The following is a 22,196-nucleotide window of genomic DNA, read 5'->3' on the forward strand; positions in this document are numbered from 1 at the left end:
CTGAATCTTGTTATAAATGCTTGCCACGCCTGGACGCCTTCAAAAGCCCCCAACCCCTCCCCAGCACACCTGCATGCATGCATGCATGCATGCATGTATTCACGTTTCCAGAAAAGAGAAGTGTGGCTTGCTCCTGCTCCTATCTTTTTTTATTTCCTTCTCCTGGTTCTTGAAGGAAAGGTTGTGCAAAAAGGGGCCAAAAAATTTATTAAAATGCAGCCAAAAGAAGAGTCACCAATTAAATACTGGAGCAGATGATAATAATTACCAATGCATCAGAATAGGGTTTTCAAATTGATTGAACATTAAAATTTCTCCAGGTTGCCTCAAGAGGCTGATGACTGGGGGTGTAGGATGCTGAAAACGTTACCAAATAGGTTTAATGTGTCTGCAGCCCCAGCCTGTTTCTTTTCTTCTTTCCCTCCAATTCTCTGCAGTAAAGATCTAACCCTGAATGGCACGTCGTTTGTTCCCAATTTTTATACAGTTGTCATGGTCATGCAGCCTTCTTAGCTCTGCTAGTGATAAATTTGATGGCGTTCATGGTGTTTATAATGTTGATTGGGAACAAATGAGACATTGTTTGGTAGAGCTTGAATTGTGTAAATGGAAGCCTCTGACATTCCTGAATGCGTATCATGGTGTTTATAATGTTGATTCATCAATCAATCAGCTTATGATATGGCTCAAAACTAGGGATGCAAATGGGTCGGACTGGGTCATGAACAATCTTGATCCGATCTGATTTTTTTGTTCGGGTTTGGTCGGGTTTATGGCTAAAATTTTTGACCCAACGGATTATTTAGGTGTGATCAGATTCATCTATAACGTAGATCCAAACGTAAAAATTGGGATCTGGATTGAGTCTGTGTGGATCCGGATCATCCATGTTGCAATGAGTTGCAAATTTTAATGCATGCTTTTTATTTGGTAATAAGTTCATGTCCTAACAGGAGGATAGGCCATAATCTTATCAAACATTCCCTAGAATAGCTTCTAAAATCCCTTTTATTAAAATTATTATACTTTTACATTAGGCTTGCGCAAAATTTCTATGTTCAGCTAGAATGCTGTTCGAGTTATGTAACTTTAGGAAATATTTTTTGGGGAAATGTTGAGTTGTCTATGAGATGAGTTTCCATAAACTATATGCCTCAACACCTATTAAGTCCTCCGAACTTGTGGTCATATCAGGAACTACGTGTATCACTTTCATCCTCCATAGTTTTTTAGTGAGGAGCTTGGAATAACAATGTCCATTGAAATGAATGACCATCCCTTGGGCCTGATTGAATCTCCTGTGCCATGAATCTAATACCTCTTCATCAAACAAAGTTGGAAGCCCAAATTGTTCTCTTCTTACCCTATAAGGATCAATAGGCTTAAGTGCTTAATCCCACCCCTCTTATCCCAGGTTGGAGATTGGATTGGGTCTAGTAATGGTCAGAAGATCCAGATTAGACTTAGATAACAATCGGGTCGGGTCTGGTCAAAACTTAATAAACCCAACCCAATTCAGAATATAGAGTGGGTCTAAATTTGGAACCCGATCTAGCTCCACAGGTCCTTAGATCGGATCTAGCCTTAATACTTACTCTATAGTCAATTGATGATGTATAAGTTTCTAGATTGAATCACTCCATCTTGTGTTAAATCGTTAGCTGCAAGGTCATTATCGAAAATGAGGCTTTAGGATTAGGTGAACCATTACCTCTATCCATGGACTAAATATATGGTTGGGACCACTAGGTGTTTATAGATGCAACTCACGAGTGGACCGATAGTGCACAGATGGCGCGACTAAATCTCTACGTATGGGACGCAAATGGGCTGGCCCCGTGGGCCAACTTTTACATTGATTGGGTCTTAGAGCCAGATCTACTGAACATGCAGCAAATCCTTGGTGTTGGCCCATTTGCATCCCTATTCGTAATATTACATGAGATGCTCTATAGAACTCTATTTTTTCCAATAAAAATGATTCTCAACTACTTCAACTTTAGTTTTTTTTTTTTGGTAAATTGGCTCATGTAAACCAATCAACCATAAATATATCTGTAGGAATCAAAAAACGAAATATCTCAAAATTAAGCTGGAAGATCGGGTGTAGAATATAATATAGTCTCAATGTGATTGGCCGCAAAAGTAGCTATCCAATCAACCATAATTACGATTAACCTCTCTTTAAATATACCTGAGTAAAAACAAAGTGCGCATCATTCACCAGCAATCGATGAATTCCTCTTTAGACAAATATTGAAATCCCTCAATGACTGTGTAGCAAAAGTCAACTTCTTCTATGCAGCACGTAGTTCAACCATTAAAACTGTAGAGCACCTTTGTTGGGTAGCATCTTTTGTTGCTAACCATTTGGGAGACCACCTATAGGAAGGAGAGATGGAGTTGCCTACGGCTCTTCGTGATGTTTTACTTTTTGATCTTTTTGGCTGTTATGTATGATACTTTCGTTTTAGCAAAAAAAATAAAAATAAAAATAAAGAACCGCTAATGCTCTTGTCCATAAAGGCTGCCCCACCAAAAACATCTCTCTCATCTACATTGAAAGAGAGACAAAGAGTGCAACGGTACATTTTTTTAAATAAGTTACTTACCGGGCCCATCCCTCTAGCTTATAAGGCAGCTTAATAACCTCTATAAATATGCAAGTAGATATCTCAGTTTTATCTGGTGCATAAACTAGCTCAAAAGCTGGAAAAAAGTTAAAAAAAAAAAAATGCTAGGAGACCCTGCTCAATTGCAAAGAAAAGATCTGTATTGCTGGCGTCACATTACTGTATAGAATCGGCAGTTCATTCCATATGCGCACCTTGTTTAGAGTAATCTTTTTCAAAATCGTAACCCCTTTCTTTGTGAATTTGTCTACCTATAATTTATCCAATTATTCTGTTCCAGACTTCCAGTGCTCTCAAAGCTGCTTCCTTTCTTATGTTGAACAACATGGAAATAGAAATCCTAATCCATGATCCTCTAGAGTCATGAATTCTTCTGACTGCTATATATAATCTGAAATTTTGACAAATGAGCCAACTGGATGCAACAATCATATGATTCATCCAATTCACCTGTTGAGCTCTGACTTACATCCATTCAATGAATTTTCCAACGTTCATTCTTTGATGATCAATCTGAGTTTTAGCAGCAATTCTTTGCCTGCATTCTTAATCAATTGAATGCAGCCTTTGATATCATCTGAGTCTGGAAAAGGGATGCCTGCATTCTTATTATCTCAATAACAGAATACTACAATCAAAATTCTACAAGCAAATCCACTGCAAAAAACATGACTTGGTGTTACATGAAGAGGCATTAAGCTAGACCAACCAGTTTCTCACTGAGCTCCCACACCCTCCGAGCCTTCTCAGGATCGCTGGCCTCCTGCGACAACTGATTCTCGAACGATGCCGAGTTCTTGTTCCAGCTCCAGTATACGCCAGACTTCGTCAAACTGGGATCGCTCGCCACCTGAAACCAATAAAACCAGAGCGATCAGCGCGGCCTTGCGCCTGCAAACACGTCTGCAACCTAAAGGTGGCAAGAGAGTACTAATTCTACCTGTGCAAGTCTTTTGCCGGCCTCGTCTTCAGAAACAAAGCCTTTTGTGATGTACTTCTGGAATGGAGGGAAGAGGAGCCTGAACAAGGGAATGTGCTCTCTGAAGAGGCCAGTAGTAGCAATGCAGCCGGGGTAAAGGGAAGCAAATGTGATGCCCGTCTCCTCGTGGTATCGCCTGTGGAACTCTTGCATCATTAGCATGTTGCAGACCTTACTGTCCTTATACGCTTTCGCTCCGTCGAACCTTCCGCCGTCGATCATGGTCGAGCCATTCAGTCCATTTAAGCCCCCCGCGAGCCCCCTCAGGTCTCCCAGGTTTGCCTTCGGCGGGACGTTCCCAGCCAAAGTGTTCGTGTTCCCTGCGTTATTAATTCGCACGAACACGAACAGGAATTTAGCTATCGCAAGCTCCATAGCAACCATGCAAGTGAAAGATGGAGCCCAGCCTTCTAGTTTCAAGCTCTGAATCCTTACCTGTTATCGAACCGACGATGATGAGACGGCGAGAGGGGTAATCGGATGTCTTCAAGTCCTCGAGGAGCTCGCGGGCAAGGAGGAAGTGGCCAAGGTGGTTGACTCCAACGCTCATCTCAAATCCATCAGCTGTGTAAGCGGGCTCGCTTGCAGTTGGAAGGTAGACAGCAGCATTGCACACCAGAACATCAAGTGGCATCCCGGAGTGTCGGAAGTTCTCGACAAACTGACGGACGCTGTCGAGGGAGGCGAGGTCGAGGTGCATGATGGTGTAGTTGACTTTGGGCATGCCGGCTGCCTTGGCTGCTCTCTCAGCCTTGAGGAAGTCGCGGCAGGCCATGGTCACATTCCATTTCTCAGTCTCGGCCAGTGCTTTGGCAGTGGCTAGACCCAGACCAGAGGAGGCCCCAGTGATCACCACATTGCCCTTTCTCAGTGTCTTCTTCCCTTCCGGGGTGGCTCGGTTGATCGCCGGAGAGGCTGTAGCTGCCGTCTGCGCTCTTACTCCGACCGGTGCTTTCGCTCTCTGCAAGTTCGTAGCCAATTTGTGAAGCATTAATGGAAAAAATTGATGATCCTGGGAAGCAGTTAAGACAGTGCATCCGCTTCATTGGCTCGCAGGAAGTATTTTTTCTCTTAGGAATATAATTTCTGAAAAGCAGATTTCTAGAAAGAAAATGCCTGAAGAAATACTTTTGGCATGTTTGGTTGACAATGGAAAAGTGACAGATTTGCATAGTGCTTATGTTTGGTTGACCATCTACTTTTCTAGAAAAGTTATGTATAATTCCTATTATACCCTTAATAAAAATTAGGTTTTTAATGCCTTTTTAATGCTGAAGGGCATTTTTGAAAAAAAATAAAAATGAAGTGATTTCCGGTTAATGGAAAAATAACTTTTTCATGTTTCTCATGGGAAATACTTTTCTATAAAACATGGGAATTATATTTCCATGGAAATACAACTTTTCCTTCTCTCTCCTTTGAAAATTTCAACCAAATAAGAGGCATCTCATTACTTTTCCGTTGACCACACTTTTTCCCTTTTTTTCTAGGAACGAAACGAGCCCGTATAACTATTTTGGGCCTCAAAGGGATGGTCGTAGCAAGTTTCTTATAGAATGTTCAGACTTTACAGAAGAAACGTGATGCCAGTGCCTATTGATCGGAGTAGCCAATTGATTAAAGCATGGTCCGAGGAATTGATGACCTTGTTTGTGAAACAGCTAAATATACTTGAGGTTGGGGTGACACAAAAAGCCATAGCTCCCATAATTTCACATATGCAATGAACAAAGGAGGAGTTAAAGTTGTCTTTTGGATGATCTGTTTTGCTATTTTGGAGTCCAAGATTCGAGAGTGCAGGCAATAAGATCAGAATTAGATAGATGGAAACTTGGATTTTATATCATTGAAATGAGAAGAACTTCATTAAATTGGGAGCCTTTTCTCATCTGAGCTAAGACGACCTGATGTACTGCAATTATTTCCAATTGCTGGTGCTTAAATAACATGAACCCCCTACATAATCATTACCATTTGAAGGAGAGTTTGCAATTCGCCAAGCAATGAGTAAGACTAAATCCAAATCAGAAGCCTGATGCTCTAATAAAAACTGGAAAGAATAAATATACATACATCTTTAAGAAAACAAACCAACCATCTTAAAAACAATGGGAAAAAAATTAATACCTTGCTACACCTGAGAACTGAACAACCGAAATCAGATTTAACATGGTCCGAAAGCGAAACCCCGAAGAAAGCCGAGTCTTTAACACCACCACTTACCTTTCCCTGCACCATAGACACCTCACACTTAGCTAACCTTATTCACATAACCCATTCCAAGGACAAGAAAGAAACGAAGAACCAAGCAAGACTATATAATGATGCCGATGCCTCCAAACTCACCTCTTTGTGGGTGGACAGAGCTGAAGGAAGGAAGGAAGCCTGGAGAGCCATTGAGAAAAAGCTGCTCAAAGAGTTGTTAATGGTAGATGGAGAGGAGACGTTGGCCTGTGGAAGGAGGCAATGGGGGTGGGAGAGAGCTTATAAAGGGAATAGCGTGACAGGATAAGGCGATAGGAACCGGCCCCATCAGACGCCAACTAGGCAGGATATCCTTCAATGGGATTTCGTTGTTTAGATTTTCTTCTTGAGGATATTTACCTTGCTTCTGTATATATCCATCGTATAGAAAATGATAGTACAACCAAAATCACACTAATCCAAGACCGATGTGAAAAAAAAAAATCGAGGATGTTTGCCTTGCTTCTTGGATCCATCGTGCAGAAAATGATAGTGCAACCAAAAAGATGAATAAGAGCGAATAATTAATTGAAGCAACTCAATACAAAGATGAAGAATAATCAACTTATGGTTATGTTCCCAAATACAACCTATAGAAAAGTATTTTATAGACTTTATGGAGACTTCTAGTGCATGCATTTACATTAATTGCATGTAATTAAGACTACATATGAAAATAAACAGATATTATAGGAAGATGTAAAGATGGATAAGTACATAAATATATTAATGATCCTCGTATGAATCTAGAGTAATATGTATCTAGAGTATTCCAAGAGACTAACTTTACTAATTTTAACACATGCATTGGCCTGGGATGGCTTGTTCGTATTGAGAGCTCGGCCGGAGAGGAATAGTGGACCTGGATATCCTGTCCCCTAGGGATCTTTTCGCACTATGTTGCATAATGCTAGCCCAATAATTGCCATTTCTTTTGTGGTTTTATGGCCATGTGAAGGAGGGTGAGGTATTGGTCTTTGTTGATGACAAATGTGCATCATGGGTCCTGTACATTGGTGATGTGGCATCAATTCTCCGGTTCGAAATCCAAACCTGAAGTGAACCATTGTTCAGGCTAAGGGAAATGCTTAAGGATACAAAAAATTCACACAAGAAGTTCCATAGTTGTTGTGTAATTGCTCTATTTCTCTTTTCACTGATTATTTTTATGTGAGGTAAGACTTGCCCTAATGGTCACACCTTTCTATGCACCAAGCAAACAGAGTTTCTAAATTTGATTCTTGGATGGTGCATATATAAAAAGTTGGACTTGGTTAGTTATATTATGCATGGGGTTCTCTCCTCTCTTTTTTTTTCCCTCTCTCTTAAAAAAAAAGAAGAAAAAGAAAAACCCTCATATGGTATCTAATATTGGTTGCTAGCAATTAGCTTTGCAGGAGAGCTACACATTATAAGTGTAATTTTTCATTCTAGATTGTTGCGTTGACATAGCATGGTCCTTCACTTTGACTCAAAACTTGTTCAACTTGTAAGGTAAGGTTTTCAATTAATGTATTAAACTTGTAAAAGAGCTAGTATTGGCTGTCGGGATATACCACAATCTATAAGTTTGTTTCTAGAGTTATTTGAGGTTGATTGCGAAAAATGTATCTTTGCCACATGTCTTTTTAAACCTTTAGCATCATTTGTGCATCTTTGGCTAAGGTGTTTTAAGACATCTAAGCACACCGAGTGCAACATCAAAGTGAGGTTCACCATGATATGAGTGAGCGATCCAAAATATCACCATGCTGTTGCAATGAATCCATGCTTAAATATTTGCAGGTAGGTTGGTGGGCTCCATCAACAAAGCAAAGCTTGTTCTTTGTGAGTGCTACTTTTGGTAGCAAGTTGTCATAAGGAAAAGTTTGACACATATAGCACTTAGGTGTAGGACTAAAATTGAATTAGATACTGATCGCATACTAGTATATCCACATTCATATTTATTTTGTTAGATAAATATAGATACGGATGCAAATATTAGTCGGATATAAAAATTCATATCAATATTTGTTTTAAACGGATACTAATACAAATCGGATACTGAAAGTATGGATATAAGTTGGATAATTAAGCTTTATATTACAAAATCAAAGATATTACTAAATAGATGATAAATCAAGTTAATAGCATGTTAATATAGTATTTTACTTCTCTTAAAAGTTTATGAGTGCTATATAAAATTAAATAAAACTACAAATAAAATCAGATATTCAAATACGAATCGGATGGCTCTCTATCTATGTTTATATCTATTTTTTTGGATGAAAATGGACACAAATACAGATATCAGTCAGATGTTAAAATTTTTATCCATAACTGGATAGATTTGAATATGAAAATAGATTTGAATGGACATTATCTGATCTATTTTCATCCCTACTTGTGTGACAAAAATTGTCTCAAATTTTCTAAAAGGATGGAGGTAATATGGTAATATGACATGATGAATATGAACGCTAGGTGTAGTACGGACATTTTAGGGGTAGACACGGGTTTGAAGAATATGAAATAAAAGGAGCTAACATCGGAGATGTTGTAGTAATACCAAGTAAAGTTTGAAAAGATGGGAACTTTCTTTCTCACATCCTTTCTATTGTTGGGATTTAGACAAGCTACATGGTTACAATCGACTCTTGACTTGTGGGATCATTGTTACAATAGATAAATATATAGGAATATCATTCACAAAAGGATAAAACACATGATCGAGCTAAACAAGACACCATCTACTATAACTTGGAGTTAGCCACTAAAAAGGATTTTGACTAGATGGGCACATTTGGTTGGGGTGAAATGGATGCATGTCACTTTACTAAAAGTAACTTTAACACACTTTTGAGTGTAAAAGTAAAAGATACAAGTCATGGCATTCATCCAAAATAACTAGAATGGGGTCGATTGATTATGAGCCTCCCATGCCCGAAAGTCATTTGAAAAATGGAGAGACTGAGAGAAAAAGAATATCTTTCACTTTGTGCCAACTTTTCCTTGATATTGACTACATTCATATTTTTACCAGTTAAATAACATTATTAATAATATTAATGATAATATTATTTATTGTTAATAATAAATAATAATACATATATGTATGATAATAATATATTTACATATGTATATTTATATGTCAATATATTTATATATTTAAATACTATATATATATACATATATGCATAAACATATACATATAAATGTGTATGTATATGCACATATACTATATTATTAAATGAAAGAGAGATATCCCTTTTTAGATTCTTTCTGTTAAAATTTTGTGACTAGAATATCCTTAGTTTCTCTCTTCAGAAATATCCGAACAAAAAAATATAATTAAAAAAGTTACTAGTGTGACTCTACTTTTATTTGTCTTTATTTCTTATCAATATAATGTTTTTAGGTATCCGAAACTAATTGGATTCTATTTAGAAAAAAAAGCCTCTATCTATGTCTTATCCACATCCCAACCCACTGGCTTCTTTTCAAAATTGGACTTTTTCAAAATCAAAAATAAAAAATTATTTATCTAATCCATGTATATCATCACTCTTATCATTTAGGTTTTTTTTTTAAATTTATTTTTTTGCTGTATTGTACGTTTATATTGCTGGTGTGTATATATACATACATACATAGATAACACACACATATACACATACATACATACATACACACCCATACACACACACATACACACACACACACACACGCTATGCTCCTTTCGTCTCTCAAGAGGAGAAGGTATCAAATTGTCTCAAGTTTAAAAGTCACATATTTTAGTTATCTTTAACCTATATGCCAATAGAATACAAAAATATATGTTTAAAATGATATAAGGTCATATTTCCTATGACCTAATTATTAAAATCTATCGGGTTTCAATCAATACATACTTTAACATGTATAAGTGATGAATGTTATCATATATTTTAGCACAGTAGTGCAATAGAAACTATTCATTTTTGTATTCATTTGTTGCAGTTAGAGATCACTAAAATATATAAATTTTAGTTCATAGATACTTTTAGCAATATAGATCATGATTAATGATGTTAATCTTTGATTTGGATATTACATTTCTAATTTTGGATAAGTACAAAATCCCCTCTTTCCAAGAGAAGCTTAGTCAAACTAATATATAAAGTCTAGTTTTATCACACACATGGAGCAAAGGTGGGTTTACACTTAGCTTTTCCATCATTGGATAAACATTTCACATGAAGATTTGTGCAAGGATAAATCCTTGAGCAATTTAAAAGCTTATGTTCATTAAATAAATTCCAAGCCAAAAGGGAGGAAGAAAATATTAAAATAAAAAAGAAACTCTTCCAACCTCTTGCCAAAAGGGAGAAGCAACTTTTGGTTCTCGAGGCTTCATTTTTCTCTCTTTACCAATTTTTCAGGTAGAAAGAAGTCTAACTATCAATATAAAAAAAATATTTTATCTCTTAGGCTCCATTTGAGGATGCCATAGCTTTTGGCTTAGATAACTATTTTTTTTTTTTTGGCAAAAACTGTATTTTAAGATTAAAAGCCACTTTTAAGTGAAATAGTTTTTACTCTAAAAATATTTAGCTGTCAAGAACCAAAAGCTGTCACGAAGCTGTAGAAATGATTTGCTATATATTTGACCAGCAAATCTAAAGCTATTTTTGAGTAACAATGACCTAAAAAGATAGATACCAAAAAAATGATTTAAAATTGTTTGGCTATAAGGCAATTGATACTATGATGAAAATAGAGTTTAATAAAAACCATATAATACAATTTTTTTCTTATAGCTAATATGAATAAAATAAAATTAAAATATATAATTATCATATATATATATGTATGTATGTATGTATGTATGTATATGTATATGTATATGTATATATATTAACAAAAAAAGAAGGTTGTATTATCACACTCCAATATCTATCTCTAAAATTAACTCATTATGCATACTATCCCACAATCAAAGATTATTCTCTAGTTAATTGCATATGGAACATACTGCAGATAATGAATATCCTAAGTAAACAAAGTCATTAGGCAGTGTTGCTGGAAATTGGACCCGGGGGCAATCTTCGGTCGAGGAGAGGGAGCGGCGAGTTCTTCACGGCGGGGCGGCGGTCCGTCGGCGAGCGGCGTCCTCTGTCTGGTGTGATCGGGGAGAAGGAGCAGCTGGTCCTCGTGGCGAGGTGGCGATCCGTCAGCTGGCGGCGTCCTCCGTCTGGGTGCCTGCACACGAACCGGTGGCCGGGTTTTCCGGCGCCGGCCCTCCGACGCTCAAGTCAGGGAGGGGGCGAATAGTGTAAAAAGGGAGATAAATAGTGTCTGTAGAGTGCATCAATCTTCCAATCCCCTCCTGAGAGGCCAAGGCTCCCTTTTATAGGCGGGGGTCGGTTTACCTGTGATGTAACAGGGCGAGGCCGTAGTACGGCTCGGCATGTTGTTCAGGTCGGCGCACGGTCAGGCGAATCATTGCACCGATGTCGGCGGTGAGGGCGTCGTACAACCCGAGTTAGCACGCTACCAGGCAAATTATTGCATTGGTATCGGAGGTATGGCCGAGATCAGAGACTTATCATAGTCGACTAGACTCTGCTGGGCTAATTTACCGTGGAGAGCTGAGAGTCCGTAGGTGACAGGAGCCATGCGCATTAATTGTGGAGTAAGCCGGAGATCCGCATTTATTGTGGAGTAAGCCGGAGATCCGCATTTATTGTGGAGTAAGCCGGAGATCCGCATTAATTGTGGAGTAAGCCGGAGATCCGCATTAATTGTTGAGTGAGCCGGAGATCTGCATTAATTGTTGAGTGAGCCGGAGGGTTACAGCGACCATGCGCAATAAATGCCAGAGGGGCGTCAGGGTATGGTCTTCGGCCGGACCTCAGATGTGCACGGCCGTAGTAGGTGGCTGACAAGAGTAGACCTCGAACATCGGGGCTTTTCTCAAATCGGAGGTCTCGAGGTCGGTCGTCTTGAGGTCGGGCGTCCCGAGGTCAGACGCCGACTTCGGCCGTCCAGGGTCGGAGGTCGTGCGGCTCCTTAGGGACATTTGCGTCATTTGGGAAAAAATCTTGTTCCCCCCAACACTACCCCCCGACTTCCGAGTTCGAGCGGCTTGTGGGCTCGGACGTGGGAAGTAAAGTCTATCATTAAAGTTGGGGGGGGGGGGGGGGGCGAATCTCGTCTGCGTCCTTACGCTTCTCGGAGTTTTCATGGTGAAACCTGCGCCCTTTGGCGTCCCGAGGCTGCTTTATTCAGCGAGCTTATGATGAGGCTCGTATCATTACGCTTCTTGAAGCGGGGGTGGCGTCTCTTGAATTGCCGAGGTTGCCTTGCGGCGGATTAAGGATGGGGGTCCTCGAACTCGTCGAGGCGGTGTCTCGATCCCGTAATCGAGACCCCTTACTCATCAATGAGTGTGCCGTTGCGGGGTCTAAAGCGGACACGCGGCATGACCTAAGGTCGGACGCTTCCGCTTTCGTTTTACTGGATCATAATTCCGGGGAGGTGGAGGCCACATCGGGGCTCCACGTGTCCCAGATCTTATTAAATGAGGGGAGCGGGGGCGGCGTCCGCTCGTTCCTCAAGACGATTTGATTTTGCGGACCCATGATGAGGCCCCGAGATCCGATGGGACAACGCTTCGATTTCGTACCCGATTTATTAATCCGGAGTGAATACGGTGCCTCGACTTCTGAGGTCGACACGTGGCGCGACCCGATCGAGGGATGGGAACCGACCCCGTTGATCTGGGCCGTCAGGGGGGTCTATATAAACCTCTCGAGGTTGCCCTAAAGGTCTTGTTTGGCTGCTTCTTATTTTCGTTGTCTTTCTCCCTTGTTTCCTCCCTCAACCGAACCTTGCCGTTGGTGCCCGGAGCGATTTCCGGCGATGTCCAGTAGGTTCCTACCCCGTGATTGCTAGAGTTCCCCTTTTTTTCTCCTCCCCAGCTTCCATCCGCTGTTTTTAATTTTTATTTCGTTCTTCTGTGGGAATGGGTTTGGGTCCTGAGGAAGTGGGGTCGAGCCTGTCGGGGGAGGAGTTGGAGCTGATCCGCTCCCGGTTCTTCTTCCAGCCCGGGTTTCGTCTTGAAACTGCGGGGCCGGGGGACAGGGTGACGCAGCCGCCCCCAGGTCGGATCGCGGTCTACCGCGAGACACTTTGGGCTGGCCTGCGTTTTCCCGCCCACGAGTTCGTGAGCAACCTGCTGGCCGAGTACCAGCTTGTCCCGGCGCAGTTGGCTCCGAACTCGTGGAGGACCATAATCAGGTTCTTGTCCCTGTGCCTCGGGCACGGGGTCCCGATCTCGGTAGGCCTCTTCCGCCGGTGTTTTCTGTTGAAGAAGAACCCGGCGGACGCAGGGTGGCTATACTTCGCCTTTCGGGGCGGTATGTCACTCTTCCAGGGTGCCCCTTCCTCGATTCATGAGTGGAAGGGGAAATTTTTCTTCCTGGCGTCCGAGGCGCCTTGGGGGTTCGACCCGAGGTGGGGGAACCCTCGGTTGAAGGCCCTCAATAAGCTCTCTGAGCCCTCGAGGAGGGAGCTGAGGACCCTGGACTCTCTGCGAGCCCTCGGGAGGGGCAACGACCTGACCGAGCTCCTGCGGGAGGACGCCCTGGCGAGCGTGGGTCTGAGCTCGGCGCGCCCCGAGGGTAAGGGTGGTTACGTTACTTTTTTTTTTTCGTTCTTTGGTTTTACTGCCACTGGTCTAACACTTAACGAAATTTTTTGATTTCAGACATTCCCCATATGCCGACCAGCAACACATCACTTTTTTCCCGCCTGAGAAGGCGAGAGGCCGAGGCCGGGGGAGCCATACCCCAGCCTCGGAAGAGGGCGAGGACGGACGGCGCTTCTACGTCGGCCGGGACGAGTGGCCCCGAGGCGGGGGCCTCCACAGCTGACCCGAGGCGGGCGCGGGTCGCCATTGAGGCGGGTGCATCGGCCCCTCCTTGCCCTGCCCCCCTTGCCCAGCGGGGGGAGTCATCCATGGCCCGGCCGCGGCGGCCAGAACCCGGGCTTACTCGAGGCCCCGAAGCGAGCGGCTCCGGGACCTCGGGCTCGATCGTGCCGAGCTCTTCCCGGGCTTTCCGAGAAGATTCAGTCGAGCCGGACTCCTCTATTCCCGAGGGGAGTTCGGCCTTTCATGATGCCGAGATCGCACGTTCCGTGTTGCGGCGTGCGATGCTTCCAGCGGACCGGGCTGAGTTCCGGAACATTCTGCTGGAGGAGGTCGCCAACGGTGCTTACTGCAACACCGCCCGGGTAAGCTTCCTTCTTAATTTCCTTAAGCTACTAGCGGACTTGTGTGTTTTTCAACTCATGATATCTTCGTTTCTTTCTTTTCAGCATGTCCACGAGCTCGACGCCTTGGTGTTTATCGCCCAAGGCTGTCAAGAGGAGGCCTGGCGGCTCGGCCAGCAGCTGGAGCTGGCCAAGAAAAGAGTCGCCGAGCTGGAGGCGGCGTTGGCCGAGGCCGAAGCTCGGAGGGCGGCCACCCTGACCAGGTCGGCCATGCGCGGTACGGAGGCGCGCTTGGGGGAGGTCCAGGCCGAGGTCGCGGCCCTCAAATATGAGGACGGGGTTTCCCGCCTCCGAATCGTGCAACTCGAGGCCCGAGAGCGGAGGGCACTTGAGCGGGCTGATCACGCCGTGGAACTCTTCAAGGAGTCGCAAGAGTTCCGCGACATGTTGGAGGAGGAGACGGTGGACGGGTTCCTTCAGGGCTTCGAGAACTTTCGGTTGCAGATGCGCCGGTACTGCCCTCAGTACGACCTCTCGACAGTCCGTCCGAGGGAGAACCTGGGCTGGGGGTTCGACGCGGAAGGCCTCCCCGCCATTTTGACATCCGAGGCGGGAATATACGAACAAGACCCCGCCGAGCCTTCGACGGGGGTGGCCGAGGCGGTCGGCATCATGGAGGCGGCTCCGGCAGCCGAGACGGACGCCGTCCCGGAGGCGGTACCTGAGGCCCCTGCCCCCGACCCCGAGCCTGTGCCGGCTGAAGATCCCGAGATCATCAATGTGCCGGACGACCCCCCGGATATTGCTCCCGCCGCTTAGGACTTAGCTTATATTTTTTCTTTCTCTTTTTTCATTGTATCCGAGGTCGGCCCTTGAGTGGCCGACTTCCAATTTTGTAATTGGCCCTCCGGCCCTTTGTCAATGAAAAAATATTTTTGTCATTCTGTGTTCATCTTTTCCTCTATTGTCGTGGATGAAGCTAGAGCCTTAGCTAACCGCCTTGACGACCTCTAACTTTGTATTTTAATTTTCGGGCTGCTTAACGAAGTTGCCCCTTTTCCCGGGCTACGTCTTAGCCTTCTCGGATTCCAGTCATTCCGACCAAAGGGAGCTCCGAGTCTTAGGTTTTTTAGAAAATTTCTCTAAGTCCTATAACTCAGATCTGAGAGTCGTTGAAGTCATCACGTTTAGCCTTTAGAAAAATTCCAAGGCATCGAGGTCGGGCCTTAGCCCTTCAAGTAAGACCGGACTAGGTCTGTGCGTGCTGCTATTCGGGGAGTTTAGTCGGGTTTCCGAACTCAACTCCGAACCCCTCTTAGGGAGCGCGGGCTAATAAACAAGTTATTGCCGAGGGTTTTCGTAGTTATCGTTCTCGGATTCTGCCGAGATTTCGGTGAGCAAGGCTGGGATTTCCAAAGATTGCCTTGGTACCCGTGTTTGGCTGGTACACTCGTGGCCGGGACCACTTTCTCAGCCGGACGTCGGAGTTTACGTAGAAGAGCCGAGTTGGGCCCTAATTTATGAAGCCTTTGTACAAATTGCGGAGACTTGACGAACGGAGCATGCATAATGTAGTTAGGGGGTCGGTCTTAAGCCGACCTATTGGAGAAGCCCGGTTTCGGGGCGAGATAAGACTCCAATGTTGGATGAGATTCCGCTCAGCAGTATGTAGATAAAATCTGACAAGGAGGGCGTCTAGTTAGGTGTACCTCTTGCATTCTTAGAGTTATGCTTTGCATGGTGGAGTAGGTTGCTTCCCTTCCTCGTCGACCTCCGGAGTCATTCTTGACTTAAAGGGGGCTCGGGCTTCTCACGGACCCGACGACGCCCGCCGAGGTTGAGAGGATTTGGGGAGGCTTTATTGATTTGTAGCTCTTTGCGAGGTCAAGGGAGCTTGAGACCCTATGGTCGGACCTCGGGGCGCCCCAACCTTGGTCGAGGGATCTTGTGTCAGGTCGGCGAGTCCGTGGACGCTTTGCACACCTGTGGTGCCTCCCGAGGTCGAGGGAGTCTGGTTCTCTACAGTTGACCCTCGGGGCATCCCGACCTTAGTCGACGGATCTTTCGTCAGGTCGGCGGGTCAGGGTACGCTCTACCGACCTGCGATGCTTCCCGAGGTCGAGGGAGTCTGGTTCTCTACGGTCGACCCTCGGGGCATCCCGACCTTAGTCGGAGGAAAGCTCGCTTCGGGGATCGGGGATCGTCGACCGCTCCCGGGGGTCCACTTTATGGCGCCCCGGGTGGAGCCACCCTTTCCACCCCTCGCGGCTTCTTTCCGAGGTTGAGGGAGTCTGGTTCTCTACGGTCGACCCTCGGAGCATCCCGACCTTAGTCGGGGGATCTTTCGTCAGGTCGGTGGGTCTGGGTACGCTCTACCGACCTGCGACGCTTTCCGAGGTCGAGGGAGTCTGGTTCTCTACAGTCGACTCTCGGGGCATCCCGACCTTAGTCGGGGGAAAGCTCGCTTCGGGGATCGGGGATCGTCGACCGCTCCCGGGGGTCCACTTTGTGGCGCCCCGGGTGGAGCCACCCTTTCCACCCCTTACGGCTTCTTCCCGAGGTCGAGGGAGTCTGGTTCTCTACGGTCGACCCTCGGGGCATCCCGACCTTAGTCGGGGGATCTTTCGTCAGGTCGGCGGGTCTGGGTACGCTCTACTGACCTGCGGCGCTTCCCGAGGTCGAGGAAGTCTGATTCTCTACGGTCGACCCTCGGGGCATCCCGACCTTAGTCGGGGGAAAGCTCGCTTCGGGGATCGGGGATCGTCGACCGCTCCCGGGGGTCCACTTTGTGGCGCCCCGGGTGGAGCCACCCTTTCCACCCCTTACGGCTTCTTCCCGAGGTCGAGGGAGTCTGGTTCTCTACGGTCGACCCTCGGGGCATCCCGACCTTAGTCGAGGGAATCTTGCGCCAAGCCGATGTTTCATCGTCCTGCGATACTTCTCGAGGTCGAGGGAGTTTGGGACTCTACGGTCGAGCCTCGAGGCATCCCGATTTTGGCCGGGGAATCTGAGGATCACAGACGACCCAACGTTAGAAGAGAGTTACAGCCATCAAGATGGGAGAATTATTTGCAAAAAGGAAGCTGAGTCCATTGTCCTGATTGTCATGAACCCCTAGGGGTTTTACTGGTAGTACATTCGTAGATTCTCAGAGTTCCAGCTTCGCGGGATCAGGGTCCCCTCTAGGGACTTTAATTTATAGGCCCCTGGTCGTTGCACCCGGGCGATCTGATACGGCCCTTTCCAATTTGGGGCGAGCTTCCCTTGCTCGGTCGGTTGAGAAGCCTCGACTCTCCTGAGGACGAGGTCCCCCACTTTGAAGAGCCTGGTCTTGACTCTGACGTTGTAGTATTGGGCCTTTCGCTGTTGGTATCTCGCCATGCGGACCCGGGCGACCTCTCTTGTCTCTTCGACAAGATCCAAGTTGCTCCTGAGCTGGGAGGAATTGGTGTCGGGGTCGTAATGCTCCACTCTTGGAGAAGGCAGGCCGATCTCCAACGGGATGACGGCCTCAGTGCCGTATGCCAGGTTGAAGGGGGTCTCTCCCGTGGGCAGTCGGAACGTGGTCTGGTACGCCCAAAGGACATTGTACAAGTCCTCGACCCACTGTCCTTTGGACCGATCAAGCCTAGCCTTGAGCCCCTGCAAAATAGTGCGGTTAGTTACCTCAGTTTCCCCGTTTGTCTGGGGGTGAGCGACTGAGGTGAAACGGTGATCAATGCCGAGCTCAGAGCAAAATTTCCTGAAATGAACATTGTCAAATTGTCGGCCATTGTCGGATATAAGGATACGGGGTAGTCCGAATCTGCAGATTATGGACTTCCACACGAAGTCCCGCATCTTTTGCTCGGTGATCCGGGCGACGGGTTCGGCCTCGACCCATTTGGTGAAGTAGTCGATGGAGACGACCAGGAACTTTCTCTGTCCGGTGGCCAGGGGAAAGGGTCCCAGGATGTCGATCCCCCATTGGGCAAACGGCCAGGGGGCGATGATGGAAGTCAGCAAAGCTGAAGGTCGGCGCTGGACATTGGCGTTTCGTTGGCACCGATCACACTTCCGGACGAAATCCGTTGCATCCTTCTGGAGTGTGGGCCAATAATATCCTTGTTGCAGGACCTTATGGGCTAATGCCCGACCCCCCAGGTGATTTCCGCAGATCCCTTCATGGACCTCTCGGAGGGCATAGTCCGCCTCGGAGGGGCGGAGGCATCTGAGAAGGGGAGAAGTAAATGATCGCCGATAAAGTCTATTCTCGTACAAGACATACCGGGGGGCCTGGCGCTTGATTCGGCGAGCCTCCGTCTCGTCGTGAGGTAGGGTTCCGTCCTGAAGGTAGCAGACGAGCCCATCGATCCAGCTTGGCTCGGAGTCGATGCACATGGTGGGTTCGGGTTCCTCCGTGCTGGGGATCTGGAGGTACTCGAGCGTTGTTCCCTTGGGAAGCTCGCTCATGCGGGAGGTTGCCAATTTGGATAGTTGGTCTGCCCTGAGGTTTTCCGCTCTGGGAATGTACTGAATATTGAAAGAATTCAGGGCAGACGTGAGTTCCCGCACCTTTTGGAGATACTTTTGCATGGATGGCTCTTTAGCTTCGAAGTCTCCTCGGATTTGGTTCACCACCAGCTGGGAGTCGCTGAAGGCCGTCAGGTCTCCCACTTTTAGTTCTTTCGCCAGCTTGAGCCCGGCGATGAGAGCCTCATACTCGGCCTCATTGTTCGAGGCCGGGAATTCGAGGCGCAAAGCTTGCTCGGCCACCACTCCGTCTGGACTGGTGAGGATAAGTCCGGCCCCGCTGCCCCCCGAGGTCGAAGACCCGTCCGAGTGCAGGACCCATGGCTGCCTCGGGGCCTCCTCCACGGATTCGGGTGGCCACTCGGGGTCGTCCGGAAGGGTGCACTCCGCGATGAAGTCGGCGAGTATCTGAGCTTTGATAGCCGGCCTGGGCCGATATTCGAGGTCGAATTCCCCGAGCTCGACCGCCCATTTGGCGATCCTCCCCGCACGATCCGACCTCTGCAATATTTGCTTCATAGGCTGGTCGGTCAATATAGCTATCGTGTGGGCTTGGAAGTAAGGCCTGAGTCTCCGAGCCGAGATGATGAGAGCGAAGATAGTCTTCTCAAGTTTAGAATATCGGGTCTCAGCATCCCTGAGAACCCGGCTGGTGTAATAGACCGGCTTTTGGAGCTTGTCCTCTTCCCGGACGAGGACTGAGCTCACTGCAGCTGAGGAGACGGCCAGATATAAGTAAAGGATCTCGCCTTTCTGGGGCTTGGTGAGCAGCGGGGGAGAGGCCAGAAGGCTCCGAAGCTCTTCAAAGGCCTGCTGGCATTCTTCTGTCCACCGGAAGTCTTTCGGCCATTTGAGGCTCTTGAAGAAGGGGAGGCAGCGCTCGGCTGACCGAGAGACAAACCTTCCCAGGGCGGCAACCCGCCCCGCGAGTCGTTGCACCTCCTTAACTGTCTTTGGAGGTGACATCTCTTGCAGTGCCCGAATTTTCTCCGGGTTGGCTTCAATTCCGCGCTGGGTCACTATGAAACCCAGGAACTTGCCCGAGGTGACCCCGAACGCGCACTTCGCCGGGTTAAGCTTCATTTGGTATCTCCTGAGCTTGGCGAATGTCTCGTTGAGATCGGCTATGTGGTGTTCCGCCGCTCGGCTCTTCACCAGCATGTCGTCCACATAGACTTCCATGTTCCGGCCGATCTGGTCTTTAAAAATTTGGCTGACCAGTCTCTGATAGGTGGCCCCAGCGTTTTTCAGGCCAAAGGGCATCACCTTGTAGCAGTAGGTGCCCTTGTCGGTGATGAAGGCCGTCTTTTCCTCGTCTTCTGGCGCCATTCGAATTTGATTGTACCCTGAAAAGGCGTCCATAAAAGTTAGCAGCTAGTGTCCTGAAGTGGAGTCGACGAGCTGGTCGATGCTCGGGAGGGGGAAGCTGTCTTTCGGGCAGGCCTTGTTTAGGTCGGTGTAGTCCACGCACATACGCCACTTCCCGTTGGCCTTCTTTACGAGGACTACGTTGGCGAGCCAATCCGGGTAGGAGACCTCCCGGATGAAGCTGGCCCCGAGGAGTTTGTCCACCTCCTCAGCCGCAGCTCGTTGTCGTTCCGGGGCGGAGCCTCTTTTCTTCTGCTTTACAGGCCTGCTGGTTGGCCTCACCTGGAGTCGGTGGATCATGACCTCAGGGTCAATTCCTGGCACGTCCGCGGGCGACCAGGCGAAGACGTCAGCGTTGTCCCGCAGGAAGCTGACGAGGCGATCCCTCTCGTGGGCACCGAGGCCGGAGCCGACCTGCACGGTTAGCTCGGGAAAATTTTCTTGTAGTGGGATTTGAATAAGGAGCTCACCGGGCTCTACTTGCCTCTTCCAGAGGGTGTCCCTCGCATCGAGGGTTTCTATGGGCAGCGAGGGGCCAGTAGGCTGAATCGTCGCCTCGGCTGGTTGCTTTGCTCTGTGGGCCGCCATGTAGCATTGTTTGGCGACCAGCCGGTCTTCGCGGACCTCGCCTACTCCTTGGCCGGTGGGGAACCGCACGAGCAAATGGCGAGTTGAAACCACGGCTCGAAGGACGTTTAGCCCAGGGCGCCCAAGGATGGCGTTGTAGACCGAGGGCAGACAGACCACCAGGAAGTCCATCCTCACGGTGCCCTCACGAGGGGCGAGGCCGACTGTGACAAGGAAGCTAGCCTCACCTTCAACCGGGACCGCATCTCCGGTAAACCCAACCAACGGGGCATTGACTCTCCGGAGATACCCTTCTGTCTCTCCCATTTTTTGGTAGGCATGATAATACAAAATGTTGGCTGAGCTTCCATTGTCAACTAGGACACGCTTTACATCAAACCTGTTTACAATCATAGAGATGACCACAGCGTCATCATGGGGGGTTTCGACCCCTTCTAAGTCCTCGTCCGAGAACGAGATGACTTCATCAGTACGTGGGCGCTTCGGGGATGCTCCCTGGGCGGCTGTTCCTGCCGAGGCCCGCCCAATCATGTTGATGGTACCGGCGATGGGCCTGTTGTCGCCCGGATTTTCGGTTGATGCGACATTCTCTGCCGGCCTCCTTTTCTCATGTCGGTTCCTCACGAACCGGTTGAGTACTCCCCGCCGGACGAGCGCTTCTATCTCGTCCCGGAGTTGGAAGCAGTCCTCCGTGTCGTGCCCGCGATCTCGGTGGAAGCGGCAATACTTTCTGGGATTTCGGAGGAATCCCGTGTCTCGCATAGGAGGCGGGGGTCGGAAGAAGTCCCGACCCTCGATTTCCATCAGGATTTCGGCCCGGGGAGCGTTGACGGGTGTATAGCTCTCGTACTTCCCCGGGTACGTCCGAGGCCGTGGTGGGGACCTCGGTAGAGGAGGGGTCCTCTGCCGAGGTCGCCTCTGCTGTCGGGGCGGACTTCTCAGTCTGGGGAGACTCTTCTCTCGGCGGGGAGACCGGCTCCTTTGCTGGCCGCGCTCCTCGCGGCGCTTCTTCTGCTTCTTCGAGGCGGGCTCGATTGCTCCCCGCCTGGAGGCGACTGCCTCCTCGGCCTTGGCATACTTCCGGGCTCGGGCCAACATTTCGGTGAAGTCGGCCGGGAAGCTCTTCTCGATGGAGAAGAGGAATCGGTAGGAGCGAACCCCAGTCTTCAGAGCCGACATGGCTATCGACTGGTCTAGCTCGCGAACCTCCCATGTAGCGGCGGTGAAGCGATCCAGGTACTCCTTGAGGGACTCCCCCTCTTTCTGTTTGATGTCGAGGAGGGAGTCTGACGTCCGTCACTGGCGCCGGCTAGCAGCGAAGTTGGTAGCGAACTGCCTGCCGAGTTGCTCAAAAGAGGACACCGTATTCGGCTTCAGTCCCGAAAACCAAAGCCGAGCGGTCCCTCGGAGGGTTGCCGGGAAGGCCTTGCAGAGTATGGCCTCCGAGGACCCTTGTAGGGCCATGAGGGCCCGATAGCTCTCCAGGTGGTCGAGAGGGTCAGTCGTCCCGCTGTAGGGTTCCACTTGAGGCATTTTGAACCTCGCGGCTCATCCTCGATCTGGCGGAAAAAGGGGGACTTGGTAGTGAACTCAAAGTCTCCCTCTTGTCTTGCCTTCTTGCTGTGGAGCGCCGC

The 22,196-nt window shown here is 47.6% G+C and overlaps 1 protein-coding gene across 1 annotated transcript; it reads right to left on the reverse strand.

Moving 5' to 3' along the window:
* Positions 1-3,211: 3,211 nt before the first annotated feature.
* On the reverse strand, positions 3,212-6,110 carry LOC148714232 (protochlorophyllide reductase-like). Its single transcript, XM_088717705.2, has 5 exons — positions 5,959-6,110; positions 5,740-5,841; positions 4,048-4,573; positions 3,574-3,932; positions 3,212-3,483 (listed from the first exon to the last, which is right to left on the reverse strand). The coding sequence occupies exons 1-5, from the start codon at positions 6,007-6,009 to the stop codon at positions 3,328-3,330; spliced, it is 1,194 nt and encodes a 397-aa protein (XP_088573831.2). The 5' UTR covers positions 6,010-6,110; the 3' UTR covers positions 3,212-3,327.
* Positions 6,111-22,196: the final 16,086 nt, after the last annotated feature.

This window comes from Phoenix dactylifera, chromosome 3, assembly GCF_051530095.1.
Source record: "Phoenix dactylifera cultivar Ajwa chromosome 3, Ajwa_hap1_PhDact_Kaust_v1.1, whole genome shotgun sequence".
Classification (NCBI taxonomy): Eukaryota; Viridiplantae; Streptophyta; class Magnoliopsida; order Arecales; family Arecaceae; genus Phoenix; species Phoenix dactylifera.

Coding starts and splice junctions, on each gene's coding strand:
- LOC148714232 (XM_088717705.2), bottom strand. CDS start 6,009: ATGGCTCTCCAGGCTTCCTTCCTTCCTTCAGCTCTGTCCACCCACAAA. Junction 4,574..5,739: donor CAGTTCTCAGGTGTAGCAAG/GTATTAATTTTT, acceptor ACGAACTTGCAG/AGAGCGAAAGCACCGGTCGG. Junction 3,933..4,047: donor CATCGTCGGTTCGATAACAG/GTAAGGATTCAG, acceptor TTAATAACGCAG/GGAACACGAACACTTTGGCT.